The following is a 14,597-nucleotide window of genomic DNA, read 5'->3' as shown; positions in this document are numbered from 1 at the left end:
CTCAGTGTTAAGTAATTTAATATAATTATTATTATTGATCTTCGCTGGTTTTACTATGAAACTTCACAGTAAATAATGAAAATGAACATCTGAAGAGATCTGGTTTCAGAGGACAGACATGCTCCGTCTTGTTCCTGCACATCAAGTGGTGACAAGATGAAAGATGTAATAAATAGGAGGTTTCTATTGGCGGTGTATGGGCGATGTTTATCTTATACTGTAACAATGCTGCAGCAGGTTAAACTGTTAAAGTTGACCAATCACAGCAGGTTGCAGTGACTCAGAGGGAGGTTCTTGTTCTGAAGATGATTTGATGCATAAACTGTCTGCAGACTCTAAACATCTGATCACAGTGTCAGGATCTAAGGACGTTCAGACCAAGATGAAAAACTTCCTGGTTTCTCACTTAACTCAGATTGCCACTTACGCTACGGTCATTGTGATTTTCACGAACAATGTTTTGTTTGACAGAGATGTGGCCTGCACCTGCCAGGATCAGAAACTTCACTGCAATTTATACATCAGTGTGCCGATTTTTATAATAATCCTTTTGTTACTTTGGAAGGATAATGTCTTCAATGGTACCTGCAGGGCGTACTGCTGTGTGAAGAAAAGGAGGAAGAGTCAAGAAAGATTTTGCCATCTTATTCTTATTCAGATGGGGAAGGCTTCTGTGATCGGTCTGCTGTGGGTCGTCTCTGTATTGTTTGATGGAGATTGGTACGCCTGCTGTCAGAACGGCCTGCCTGAAGCAGAGGCTCAGATTCCTTGCAAGAAAAACAGAACCCTTGATGAGCAAGCCAAAGTTGATAACCTGAAAAATTGGTCAAAGGTGGGTTTTAAGATTATTATTTATCTACAGGATTCAGGGTTCCCCCAGAAAACTTGCTAAGCCTGGTGGTCGGGGCGCTGAAGCAATCCACCATGTTTTTGTATTAAGATGTAAAGTAGACAATAAAAATAAAAATATCACTGGGTAATTATATGTTAGGGGTAAACATTGTCAGTGAACTGCTATATAATCCCACAACTAGTCTTAAAAACAACTAATTAAAAATTACAATTAAAATGAATATCAATTATTTCCACTTCTGTTAAATCCAAATTAAGTCAGCAGCTCCATTGGCCCAATGGAGGGCCAATGGAGCTTCAGGGGCCCCATAAATGTTAATATTTTAATATAGACCACAGATATATAAATGTAGCATTTGTTTATTGAGATTATCATTGCTGCTAAATTTGACATAATGGTTTCAGCATACATAAATTAAAAGACTTTAAATTAATTAACAGAGCAGGGTTGGGCAATCCTGGTCCTCGAGGGCCGGTGTCCTGCAACTCTTGGACGTCTCCCTGGTCCAACACACTTGAATCCAACAGCTGAATCACCTCCTAAGTGCCGTCAGGTTCTCCAGTCCTGCTAACGACATTATTTGACTCGGGTGTGTTGAAATAGAGACGTATCTAAAAGTTTCAGGAGACCGGCCCTCGAAGCCTGGAGTTGCCCACCCCTGATTTAGAGGTAAGATTTTAAGGAGCTGGCAAGATTACTTTGTAGAAGTTCAAAGAACAATATTCATAGTCAGATTGGTTTGTTACCACAGCTACAATCTGATGCTGAGTTTAATCTTTGAGTTTCAGCTCCATTTGTTCACAAATACAAATTAGTAAACTGCAGGTATAATTTATTGCTTTTTAGGTTGACCAATTAAACGACTCCCCCTGTCCTAGATTTCACTAAATCTAACACAGAAGCTGTTAGAGGTGCTGATGTTTTTAGGAACAAAAGGGGCCCCTAAGTCAGATTCTGCTCCAGGCCTCATCCACCCTTGGACCGGCCCTGCAGGATGAGTTAAACCTGCTGTACTGAGCGGAGATGCACAACAAACAGGAGATGTAGTTCAGTGCTGCTAATGTGGCTTTAGTAGCTCTTTCATCTCGTGTCTGTTGAGTTTTTAACAAGGAGACAAACTATTTTAGTTGGTTGAGTTTCTGGACTAGCTTTTCAGATGTCTGGTGGCCGCGCGCATCAACTCTGTCTGACTAAGTGGGCAAAACATTTGATACGGTTTGGTGCTTAGTGCAACCAGAAAAATAATACTAGTAATGATAATAAAATAATATAAAATCAGCGTGATGCACGAGGCAACGCGCAGAAGCCAGCGGTGTGATTGGTCCGGCTATAAATGCATAAACTAAAAACATATGTTGCAATCCGGCTTTAAAAATAGGCGATTTTTTCCCTTATTTTATTTTCCTTAAAAAGAAAAAAAAAAAAAAAAGAAAGGCTTAGCCTGGCGGTGGTGCTAGTAAAGCATGGCGGGCCACTAGGCCTATAATACACTGGGGGAACCCTGGGATTGTAAAATATTCATTTTGGTTATATTAGTAATAAACACGCTTTGGTCTTTGCTTCAGGTTAATGGCCTTTACACACTGCTGGGCCTCCTCTCCCTGGTTGTCTGCTTGTCTCTACTAAAGTGGTGCAAGTGCTGCAAGAAATGCTGTGACTGCTGCAAGGAACGCTCAAGTTGCTCTGACTGCTGCAAGGACTGCTTAAGTTGCTCTGACTGCTGCAAGGAATGCTTAAGCTGCTTTAACTGCTGCAAGGACTGCGTTTACATTGATGGAGATGGACCCTATGAGCTGATCATCATACAAGAAGAAGAAAATGTTGTGAATCAGATTTTGAAAGAAAGAGCCAAAGAAGCTCTGAAACAAAAGGTTCAAGAAATAGTGGAAAAGGACAAGACGAACAACTATATTAACTGCTCTGATGCTGCTCAACAAGTGATCTATCAAGAGTGGCCAGAAGAAAATCAGGTAACCATTAAACATTTGTAGTTTTCTTTTTTAACTAATCTGAGAACAAAAACCTCTCATTTCAAAGCAGATATAAAAAAGTCTTTCAATTCTCTGTTAAAGACAATAAATGGCTTCAAATCAGAGGAAACTTCGGCTCAACAAAATGATTTAGAATAGAGATTTTTTTTTATCCTCTGAAAAGTCAGACATGTAAATTCACTGAGATCACTGATCTTTAAGGAATCTGGTAAAACCCAGATGAAGGTATCATGGCTATGTAAGCTGCTGATTGGTTAGTCCCAACAGCTGACTGTCAGTACCACTGGTTCCTGTTCTGCTCTGGCCCAGAGGTCGGTTCTGCTAGAAGAACCGCTCTGGACATGTTGGATCTCTGGGCTTCAGGGAATCTGATGAGGAGCCTGAAGAGCCGCTGACGTCTTCCTCAGATGGATCCAGAGTCTGGATCCATCTGCAACAGGAAGCAGCTTCACTTCCTCTTACATGTGAATCTGTTTCCTTCCCCAATCAGATTCTCCTTCTGGGTTCAGAGCAGATTTTCTCCATTTTCTGTGATCAGTAGCAGAAAGTATCAGCCTTATATCTCCATCATGATGCTGCAGTGAAGCTGAAGCTCTCTGGTCTGATGACTTTCTTCAGAGAATTTCAGGATCAGGTTTATTTGTATGTCGGCCTGAAGGCAGTTCAGTGCTGTGACTTTAACGTCCGTTTCTACATCCTCTCTGTCTGTCTGTGTTCTCGGCGGGTTGGTTGGTTCAGACGTGTCCGATCAGGTCCAGAACCTGGTGAAGCTCCTTTACTTTACGACGCGCCCAGACATGTCAGTAACAGCCTTCACTTTGTCATGATCTGGTTTTAGACCCTCAGCTCTGGGTAACTGCTGCATGAAAACAAACTTCTTAAAACAACCAGCAGAGCTTCACCTGGTGGCCCATCGGACCTGTAGTACCCGTCTATACCATCAGGACAGTTTTAATAAATATGCAAAGAAACATTACAAGAGTTACATCCTGTACATTTAATAACAGGAATAATGAAGATCATAAATGACATGCTGCCCCCTGAGATGAATGAGCTCAGCACCGCTAACTACCTCTGAGTTCAACTGGACCAGAACCAAGACAAAGTATCCCAGCAGTGAAGGATCCCATCACCAGAGAGCCTGGCTCCATTCATGCTGCCACTTTCAGACACATGGGATGTTGTTCCAGTAACTCCAACCCACTTTTCCCCAGAAAGGGAAGTCTCTAAGGGTGCGTTCACACTGCAGCCTGAAGTGACTCAATTCCGATTTTTTTGACGTAATGCGACCTGTATCCGATCTTTTCATGGCAGTGTGAACAGCACAGGTCGGATTCTTTTTCAAATGTGACCCATATCCGATACATATCCGATTCAAATGCGACCTAACGTCCAGGTCGCATTCATCTTAACTGAATGTCACTGACTCAACAAATCTCACTATTCTGCGTCCTGATAAGCGCAAGTGGGAAGAAAAACAACAACCATGATGGATTATATGAGGATTAAGTTGTTAATATGCTGCTCTGGTTGGACAACAACTTCAAATGTGTAAGCTAAGCTCCACCGTTAGCCACCATGTTTACTTCCGCAAACACTGAGCACTTCTTCTTTTTATGGCAGTTGGCAGAACACTGAGAACGCTGACGTTATGGCGCCCTCTACTGCGCATGCGGGACAATTTCTGGTCGTTTGCCCATTTACACTGCAGAACGCATACAGGTCGCATTTACTGGCAGTGTGAACAGAGCGACCAAATCGATTCTGGACAAAGGATAAATTTCATTTATGAAATTCAGCTCTGGAAAAACATTTCTGCTTTATTTTTTTTTTTCTGTTAGGAGAAAAAAGAAGAAACTTACGAAAATAAGCATGAAGGGGTAAATCTGTCTCCTTTCTAGACATCGTCCATTCATCCAGTATTTTTATTTACAGCCTTCAGGAAGTAAGAAAGACAAAGGAAACAACAAAACAGTTTGGTTTGAATTAACTTCAGACAGGCAGAAAAATGTAGATTATAATCAGTGTAAACATCTGGTTTCTACTGTAAACATACTGGTCTAACCTTGAATAGTTTCATTATTATGGATCTCTTTTCTGAATCCAGTCAGACTCCATGGTCTCCGAGTCGCTCAGCAGCTCAACGGATCCCTCTGAATCTAGAATCACAGATCTGTGACAATACACACCCTGATATTCTCATTTCCTGTCTGTCGATGGCGGTGAAGGCGGCAGGAAACCAGGAGGAAACCTGGTTCTGTCAGGCCTCCCAGGGCAGCAGAGGCTACTATTAGTAGCTTCTGAATGGATGAATGTAGGGGAGAGCTTTGGAGTCCTCTGGACTGGATTAAGACTGTACAAGTACAGAGACCTACCATGTTACTATGAAAACATGGAGACCAAAGGCTGAATAATCAGATTCAAAACTAAAGAAACTGATGATTTAATTAACCTGCTGACATTCAAACCAGAAACTAAAACAATCCCTGATTTAAACTTTGTTCTTCTGACTTTCAGCAACAAACTCAATAACTGGACTTTCTCTGTTCCGTTTAGGGTCCTAGTACAAGTGGAGACCAGAGCAATAATCCATCAGCCGACCCGGTGAGCCAACACACAGACACCTCCATGCATGAAGTCCCTGTTTACTTGAACTAGACACCAGCAGGTTTCCTGATGTGGAGGCAGAAACTGGAGTACCCAGAAAACCCCACATGAGCAGAGCTCTGGGATTTGAACCATCAACCTTGTTGCTATAGCAACAGCTGTAACAACAACGTCACCATGAAGCCCATCAACCAGTCCAGTTAATCAGGACGGGTCAATTTATCCGACCGTCCTTACAGGTTATTATCTGAACTACTAAATGTTGATCTTCTCCTTAAATTTGTAAAATGTGATGTTGAATTAAAACAACTCTAGAAATATAGATCTAGATTGAATCCTACAAAGCAGCATAGATCCAAAACCAACTTTTTGTTTTCTATATTTTGCAACATTGTGAAAGTGAAAGAATGAAATCCTGAAAATCTGTTAAAGTGGGATTTAGAGGACATGTCCTAGTCAAAGACCACACCAAGGCTCCTCACAGTAACTCCAGCTGTAAAGTGATAGTTATGGAAACTTCTGGATCCATAAACAGATTCATGTTCCTGATTTAAGGTCAACAGAAACAGCTGATTGTTTTTAACTCTGAGAACCAGAATAATATCATTTATCATCTATTTATATCTGACTGAGGAAAAACTCAGCATCTGTTTGGTTTTCCGGTTTCTATGAAGTTTCTTCTAAAAGATTTAATACTTTTCAGGTGGAGCAACTTTCAGAGGACCAGAGGACGAACAGCAGCTCATAAACCCTCAGCAACATGTTAAACTTTGGTTTTTGTTTTCCTGACACCAGAAATCTATTTAAATGTGGGAAACTTGGGTTCTGTGGTGTCAGGGGTTAAACACAACCATGTCTGGAGGTTTAGTCCTCAACACGGCCGTCACAGGAGGAAGATTTCATATTGTTCATAGCGTTTACTGTCTGTGCGTATTGTCCTTCAGGCTTGCCGTAGCTGTGAGAAGAAAGGCAGCCATTGAAAGATCAAAGAAAAACTTACAATATTTTTATTTACAGCCTTCAGGAAGTAAGAAAGACAAAGGAAATGTGCCCTTTGCTAGTTCAACAGGAAAAAAGGTAATATGGTTATGAGTCTGTTGAATAAATGAATCTAATCTGAGGATATAAACATGTTCATGTTTTTATGTTAAACATGTTTATTGCTTAAACAATATTTCATGCTTCAGGCCCAGTAAAGTTCTCTTCAGTTGGTTTCAAAACTTTCCTACAAACATTAGATTTTAATATTACACAGTTCACATATTTAATCTTTATTTTCTTAGAGAACTTGGATTCTATGAGAAGTCGTGATAATCTGATAATTTATTCAATTCAGCTCTGGAAAAACATTTCTGCTTTATTTTTTTTTCTGTTAGGAGAAAAAAAAAGAAACTTCCGAAAATGAGCAAGGGGTAAGTCTGTCTCCTTTCTAGACATCATCCATTCATCTATTCATCCATTCATCCAGCACTGTGAAGGTGAATGAAGGTGTCGCTGAGTATTTAGTAAAAATGATCTAGAACAAAAACTTCTACGTAGCCAGAAAAACGGGCAGCATGTCAGCAGGAACAAAACGGCTTTCAAAGGAGGAAAGAGAGAGACGGGATTATATACTGGGATTTAATCAGCCGCCACCTGATTGGCTAACGGACTGCAGGAGAGAGAGTGGCACAGTGGGCGAGGGACAGCAGGGACCAGAATCAAGTTTCAACTTTATCAGTAAAACAAGTTTTAGCAGCAAAGCAGCTCAAGGTGCTTTACTTCATTAAACACAGAAATATAAAATCATAGAAGACGCAGTAAACCAGTAAACATTAAATGTTATCAAGTCGTTTCACGTCAGATTATTGATCAGTGTTTCATTGATTATGTTTCAAAAGTAACTAAATATTTGGGTTTGAAGGTCAAAGTTCATCACCTACAAAATGAATCCAAGAGTAACAAATAAATAGACATAATTCAACTAGAATCACTGGGAAGAACTGAAGGAGGAAACACAAAATAAAACTTTAAAACGAGCCAAAAACCAGAACCAGACGACGAGTAGCCAACCACAGCGACCTGCTGAGTCACTTCAGAAAAACTTGATCATGAAATAAAGAAAGTAGTGAAATGATCAGCCAAGACATTTCAGACAGAAAGACTGTGGGCTTCAGCAGCGATGGAGGAATCTGATGAGGAGCTGCTGACATCTTCCTCAGATGGATCCAGACTCTGAATCCATCTGAGGAAGGATCCATTTACACACAATGAGTAAAACACCACAAAAGGTTTAACGTCCAACCAAAGTCATGTTTTAAGTCAGTTATCTCTGATGCTGACCAAATGTTTCTGAACTCATGAATCTGAGGAAAATCTCCTCAAACTTTCTTCTAAATGACCTGATTTAATATTTTTCAGGTGGAGCTTCTTTCAGAGGGTGAGAGGATGAACAGCAGCTCATAAACCCTCAGCAACATGTTAAACTTCGGGGATTTTTGTTTTCCTGACACTATTTAAATTCGGTTGTGCTGTGGTGTCAGGGGTTAAACACAGCCCACATATGGAGGTTTAGTCCTCCGCCGCAGGTTCGATTCCCGGCCTGGTGACCTTTACTGCATGTCTTTCCCTTTTCTCATTATCACTACAGCCAATGAAATAAAATTTATAAGAAAATATCAGCTAAACAAATATTCTTTTAGTATCAAAAATATAAATTTCCAGGGTCTGACTGGATGTGGTATGAAAACAGATTTTTAAAACATGAATAATATTTTACATTTAGGTGATGGTTTATATGTTTTATTTTATATTAGTATGTTATATATTCTTTAATGTTGCAGCATATAAGGGCAGATATAAAGTTAAAACCAGATAAAAGACATTAAATCAAATTAAACTTTTTCTGTTTTAGATAAATTAGGATTATTAAAATGATTTATGTTTGTTAAATAATTGAATAATGAAAGAAATGATTGTTCATCTGTCTTTTACAGCAGATGTTGAGATGCAGAAACAAGGTTTTAGTTTCTGACGTCATTCTGTCCTGTGAGCTGATTGGACTAAAAATCGATGTTAGTCCAGTCTGTCTGGGTTAGCATTAGCATTACTGTTAGCATTAGCTTTAGCGTTAGTTTTAAGGATGGGGTTATGACCCTTTAGTGGATCAACTATTTTCTTAAGTTTTGTTTGGGTTTTTCTGGCCACGTGTCCTAGTTAAAACCTGAATCCCAACTCTGTTGGCATCATTCATTCGTGTGATCCTGAAGGCTGCTCGGTCAGCTGAGGGTGTTGATGTTAACTGTCTGGATCATGTCAGGGTGACCTTTGACCTCCAGGTTATTGAAGAGTTTATAAATGATTCTGCAGCAACTGGAGCTTTTACAGATTTATTTAGCTCATTTTCTATAGAGTTTCTGGATGAAGTGGCTCGACCCTTTGACCTTTTGACCTCAGGCTGTGACTCCACATGTTGAAGAAACGCTTGGCCTGCTGCAGGACGCTCAGAGGGACACAGATCTGTCCTCACATGGACGGCGTCCCTCAGCATGAAGCTGGTTGTTGACATGATTTCAGTAATTCAGGGAAAGTTTCGTCTGATTTAATGAAATTATGATGATTTTTATCTGGTTCATCTGTAAATTGTTTGGTGTTGATTTTAGCTTTAGGAGGGAAACGAATCAATATTATTAACATTAATTCTAAATGCTGTAAATACTCAGTAAAGTTTTAATTCAATTTCTTAAACTGTTCATTGCAGGATTTATTGTGATCTGAATATGGTTGCAGAGTTTTGTTGTCTTTATGTTTATAAACATAAATCATTTACAGTAAAGTTTAACATTTAATGTCTGTTTGCTTGTCAGTTCTGATCAATAAAGAATAAAGATTATTGACTGAAGTTTGTTACTGCCGTCTGACTGATAGAAATATATATTTATATTTATAATCAAACAAACTGATGAACATCATAAAAATGTGGTTATTCACTAAGAAATTCTGCTACATTAAAGTATTTTGCCACAGTTTCAACAGGTTGGCCATCGAGAGAAACTGGAACCACTTTAAGGTCTTTAGATCATTTAATTAGCTCTACATTCTTAAGAGAATTAAAAATTTATAATAAATAATAAAGACTTTGCGGTATTCTGATTTAGTAAAGCAATTATATTAGTTGTGTTACCACCCCCACGCCACTAGAGGCAGTATCAACCCCGAAAAGATGCGACTAAGGAGCAGAGTAAGCAGTACACCGAAAGCTACAGAATTTGGTAAAAACGGTGAGTTTTGCTGAAGTAATTAAAGACACAAGTTCAAATCCATGCTGAGAGTTGAACTCCTTCAATCAGTGCTCCTCCGCAGCTCTGATTGGCTCAGCAATGTAACGTGATCCTCTGCAGCAAGTGATGGCAAAACGGGGCGTCATCACGACTTTACACAAGTGTGACTTTACCTCCGCGGCAGAGGCTCCGCCGAACCCCTGAGACCGACTCACCGAACCCCTGGGGTTCGACCGAACCCAGGTTGAGAACCACTGGTCTAAATGGATGAAGCTGAAGTTGGTTCAGATTCGGGAAATGGCTAAAGGGCAATTCCACCTCATTTTTCTCTGCCTTCTGCATCTTTAATCGACTCTAGTTTAAAAACTACAACATCTAGACTCTTCAAACCTGGACTGGATTATTCTGCTCTAATAGCAGAATATCCAAAACTATGTTTGGGATTCGTGACACTTCACTAAAATTCTGATGACTATTCAAACTTGTTACATGCAGGTTTTTTTTTTCCAAATTCAATTCTAATGCAAAACCACTTTATTAATCCCAAAGGGAAACTAACCATTAATGCTTCAAAGAGTTATTGTAGATGGTGATGAGTTACACCATCTACTCTTTGAAGGATTAGTTAGTTAGTGATACTAAGACGTTGAAACCTCAGTCATCTAGTTAATCTGTACAACATCTTTCACTCGGTGATGGAATGACTAACATACTGAACCTCATAGCCACATCCTAACTTATGGAGTGAGTCTGTATATTTGCTCAATGTTTGCCTGCAGCTGAAAACAGCTACAACATTCAGCTGCCCAAATAAGACTGATGACTGTTTTGAATATCGCCACGATGCAGTTGGTCCAGGGACGCAGAAACCAGAACAACTTAAAACCAGTTGTATTTCTGGTCTGCGTCAGCTTGACATGCAGCCCCGTTGCCATGGCAACCGTCAGACAACAGCTCCAGGAATCGAGAGAGCAACGATTAGGTTCAAGTGTATTAGGAATCAACATCAAAAACACACTAAAAACTCCCAAACAAAGCACGCAGAAATACCAAAGTTCAGAGCTTTAATCACTTACAGATTTACGTTTTCTGAGTTTTCAGGCTTGTTTATTTTGGGATCATTAAGAAGTGATCGCCTGATACTCGCGGTGGTTGATCAGCTCATTACCTGCTCCACTGATAATCTGTCACAAACATAAAGGAACGTCTTCTAATCATGGCATCTTTGTCCCTTCAGGCTAGACGACACTTTGGCCTAGTTAAAGGCTCATGAACTGGACTGCATAGCACTGCAGCGTTTTTACTCCTGTATCTCCTGTTTACTTGGACTGTTGCTCATATTTATTGTATTTTTTTGTACTTTTGCTGGATTCCTGAGTTTCCCTGGAGTATATAAATAATTTTAACTTTTGTTTTGACATTTTTACCTCCTAGTGAATCTGTTTCCATTTACGTCTCAAACTGCTGCTGGTGTTCCTGAATTTCTATTCTACTTGATTCTATTCCTTATTTGATCAAAATGTTAAATTTGCACCAAAATCAGTGCGACTGTGAAATCCGTCTCATTTCCTTAAAAAACTGATGAGAACAAATCTCGGTGTTTGACAAACCAATGAAATATCCCGGTTTGGTTCTCCATAATCCCGCTCTTGTGTTGACGGATACCTAGTCGGTTTGTTCAGACCCGATTCATTAGAGGTTGCTTTAATGTCTCCCTCTAATGGTTTCTCTCAGCGAGTCCCCACTTCCTGATGTTCGAAGCAAAACAAGTCTCAGCCGAGGAACCTTTGATGCGCCACAACAAAGAGCAGAGCTCACCGAGTCTCTGTCTGTCTGAGCCGCCGGCTTCTGTCAATTAAAAGAAGAACCGGGAGGAAAATCAATTAGAAACACTTTGAGCCCGGAGACAAAGCCAAACGGGGAAATGTACCGACTCATCTCATAAGCCACAGCCTATAGAAAATCAATCCTGGATGAATACTCAAGATACATTTCAATAAAACACACCAGACGCCATTTTTATTCACTCAGCGTAATCAGCTATGATCACCTGATGGAGGACCATCGTCTGCTCTGGCTACCATCCCAAACGCTCCAAAGTTTCCTCCTCAGGAAGCTTTAAATCCACTTTAACATGCATTTCTAGCTTTAGTGGTGGAACTTGATTAATCTCTGTAATCTGTAATCAGTTATTCGACTACACATCCACAAAAATAAGCAGCATTTTCAGTTCAAATATCTTTTTTGCTGCTAAATTATTTAATAATTAGACATGTGACTTCAACATCAAATTGTTTTTACTGTAAACTGAAACATTCCTTTTAAATCAAGGATTTAATCTCATTGGTTAAATCTATTCCAATATTTTGGAATGATGACATTTGAAGAGATTGTTGTTTTTATGTTTTAGTCGTGTAATCACCTCACCTGTTCTTGTTGCTGAAATGTGCTGAACTAATAAACTTTGTTCCTCTGAGGCCTGAGCGGTCGATACGACCGCCTGGAAATTATTAGGGCTCAGAGGAAGGAGGCAGATTTAGATTTCCTCCTTTACAATAAACATGAAAGGTATTAAGGGATATAATATACATCTTTTCTTTAATACAGCTCAAAATAAAGCAGCAGCCTAAAAATCCAGACTCAGTTACAGGCAAAGAGCAACAAGATTCAACATTAAAGCATCCAGGTAACAAGTTATTTATCCTCAACCTGATTGATGCACAGCAGATTCTGGCTGAAGATCTGAGGATTTATTCACAAAGCCGTTTCTCCAGCGAACTGCGAAATGTTTCATTAGCTGCGTTTCCCTTTAAGGTCAGTTTTTAGCAGCCAGAATATTCCTTTCTAGTGGGATTTATCTACCCATAAACATAAAAAGTAATGATTCCTTCCAGCTGTATTTTTATGTGAAGGGTTGTTAATCTGATTTTCTTACCGAGAGGAAAAGAAAGTTGGTTTTTTCATGTTTCTCTCATTGATTAATAAATACAATAAGCCCAGAGAGGCTTTGAGTTTCCAGCCAGCCAGAACCAGTTCAGCCTATTCTGCAGCTTTTTAAACATTTTACACAAAAACCTGAAGCCAAAATAAACTGACTGTTTTGTGGTTCGTTAGTTTGTAGTTTGTTTTAGAGAGTAAATAAATTTTTTCAGGTGTTTCACCTCTAGTAGAGCGTCTCTAAAACAAGCGAATGTGGGCTGTTAAGGTGTTAGATGTTTGTGATGTTGGTAATTATGAGCTGAAATCAGCCACAGTAACAGTTAAATACAACCACATTGATCAAACCATCAATGCTTTTCCTTTTACTAGACTCTACAGCTGAGTTTTCAGCTTCAGCAGAGAAAGAGAAGCCGTGTGTTGGTGCTAATTTCTAATTTTATCCCTCAGACCGTCGTAAAGGTAAATGTAGCTGAAATAACGGTACAGTTGGTGTATTTAACTAATGTGGGTGAAAAGAGAACCAAAAACCGGAGAGAAGAGAAGGACTGGTGCTTCACAGGAAGAGGATGGAACAGAAAACCTGGTTTACCTCCAAAAACTGGACCCAGTTGGGTTTGGAATGGACCAAGCAGGCCAACTCTAGGAACGCAGCAGAAAAATCATCCTGTTGTCTCTGGAATAAGAGGGAAGAGCTGAGCTGGAGGCCAGGAGACGAGCCAACAGGACGACGACGGGGTTAAGGGTCAAAACGTCCAATGAACGTTGACCACCACCTGAAGACATCGCCTCCTGGCCAAGAGCCGCAGACCTGCAGAGGTGACTGAAATGTCCACTTTAAACAGAGCAGTTTGTTTCCCCCGTTGGTCTGGGTCTGATCGTTTAGTCCCAGACCATAAACTCTGGTGCGGTTCACTCCTGGTGTGAATACAGACCAACAACAGGAAATGTACGTCTTTTTGGGCTCCGTGTGCCACCATAGCTGGGCATTAATGGTAAAGAAAAGCCCTTCAATGTTGCCAACGCTCCTATGTACTGATTGGACTGGAACGGTACTGGAGCCTCCGTTTTCTGCTTAGTGATGCTGCTGGCAGCAAGTTGCAGCTCAAGATCCAGCTTGCAGCAGCGCTCCCCGACGCCGTACCCAAATCAGGAATATAACAACAAAACCTGCAATGCAAGAGCTGCTCTTGACATTCAAGATGGTATTTCAGTTTTAATAACATAAAATCAAACAAGCAGGACTCCCAAAGTCAGTCTGTTCAGGTCTGCTCCATCCCGTCTCCATCATGTCTGTCTAAAAATAATAATAATCATCAGCCGCGTGGCTTTGTTTAGAAAACGTATCTGATTTGGTCTGGCCCTAAATACACCTAAAGAAGGACACTTCTGACTGAGGAACTTCTACTTTATAACCAAACTGAAGCTCCACATTCAGTCAGCACCTGCAGCTTAATTAAATTTTTTGGAAACATCAAATATTTTCCTCCTACTCTGAGCCAGAACTTGGATGAAAATGTAAAAGGACTGGAGGACCAACAGCTAAAATTAAAACCTCATTTCCTCAGAGATAAACAGATTTTTGTCAGTCTTCTGGAAACATTGCAAACTTCCAGAATCAGAACAGATGGTCTGGAAGTTTAAGGTCAGAGGTGAAACACACAGCAGCAGCAGAAACACAGACAGCAGAGGAGACGCAGCGCTGAGCTTCAACGTGAGACAAATATGAAATAAAAGCAGAGGGGAGAGAGGGAGGAACAATCAAATGATTTATGGCTCCCTGTATTGTAATGAACTCTATGCAAACACTGACTGCAGCAATAAATTATCCACTTTGAGCCCAAACTCTGCAGAGGAACAAATACAACTCGACAGCTGCTGTTCTCAGGAGGACGGAGTGGATTTCTGAGTGGGTTCAGCCAAAAGCAGATGTGACACAGCGTGATGAAG

General features: G+C 40.2%; 1 protein-coding gene across 2 annotated transcripts; it reads left to right on the top strand.

The window, feature by feature from the left end:
- The first annotated feature begins 293 nt into the window (after positions 1-293).
- Positions 294-9,331, top strand: LOC106925014 (uncharacterized). Of its 2 annotated transcripts, XM_088003328.1 has the most exons (6): positions 294-832; positions 2,419-2,823; positions 5,401-5,448; positions 6,469-6,528; positions 6,828-6,863; positions 7,852-9,331. In XM_088003328.1, exons 1-6 carry the CDS (start codon positions 314-316, stop codon positions 7,894-7,896), a joined length of 1,113 nt encoding a protein of 370 aa, XP_087859454.1. In that variant the 5' UTR covers positions 294-313; the 3' UTR covers positions 7,897-9,331. The 2 variants fall into 2 exon arrangements, with proteins under 2 accessions (XP_087859454.1, XP_087859455.1); XM_088003329.1 differs by lacking the exons at positions 6,828-6,863; positions 7,852-9,331 and having other exon boundaries at positions 6,155-6,529.
- Positions 9,332-14,597: the final 5,266 nt, after the last annotated feature.

This window comes from Poecilia mexicana, unplaced genomic scaffold (genome assembly GCF_051168715.1).
Source record: "Poecilia mexicana isolate PSO_F unplaced genomic scaffold, ASM5116871v1 scaffold_23, whole genome shotgun sequence".
Lineage (NCBI taxonomy): Eukaryota > Metazoa > Chordata > Actinopteri > Cyprinodontiformes > Poeciliidae > Poecilia > Poecilia mexicana.
The sequence above is the reverse complement of the archived record's forward strand: the minus strand, read 5'-3'. Positions and strand labels throughout refer to the sequence as shown.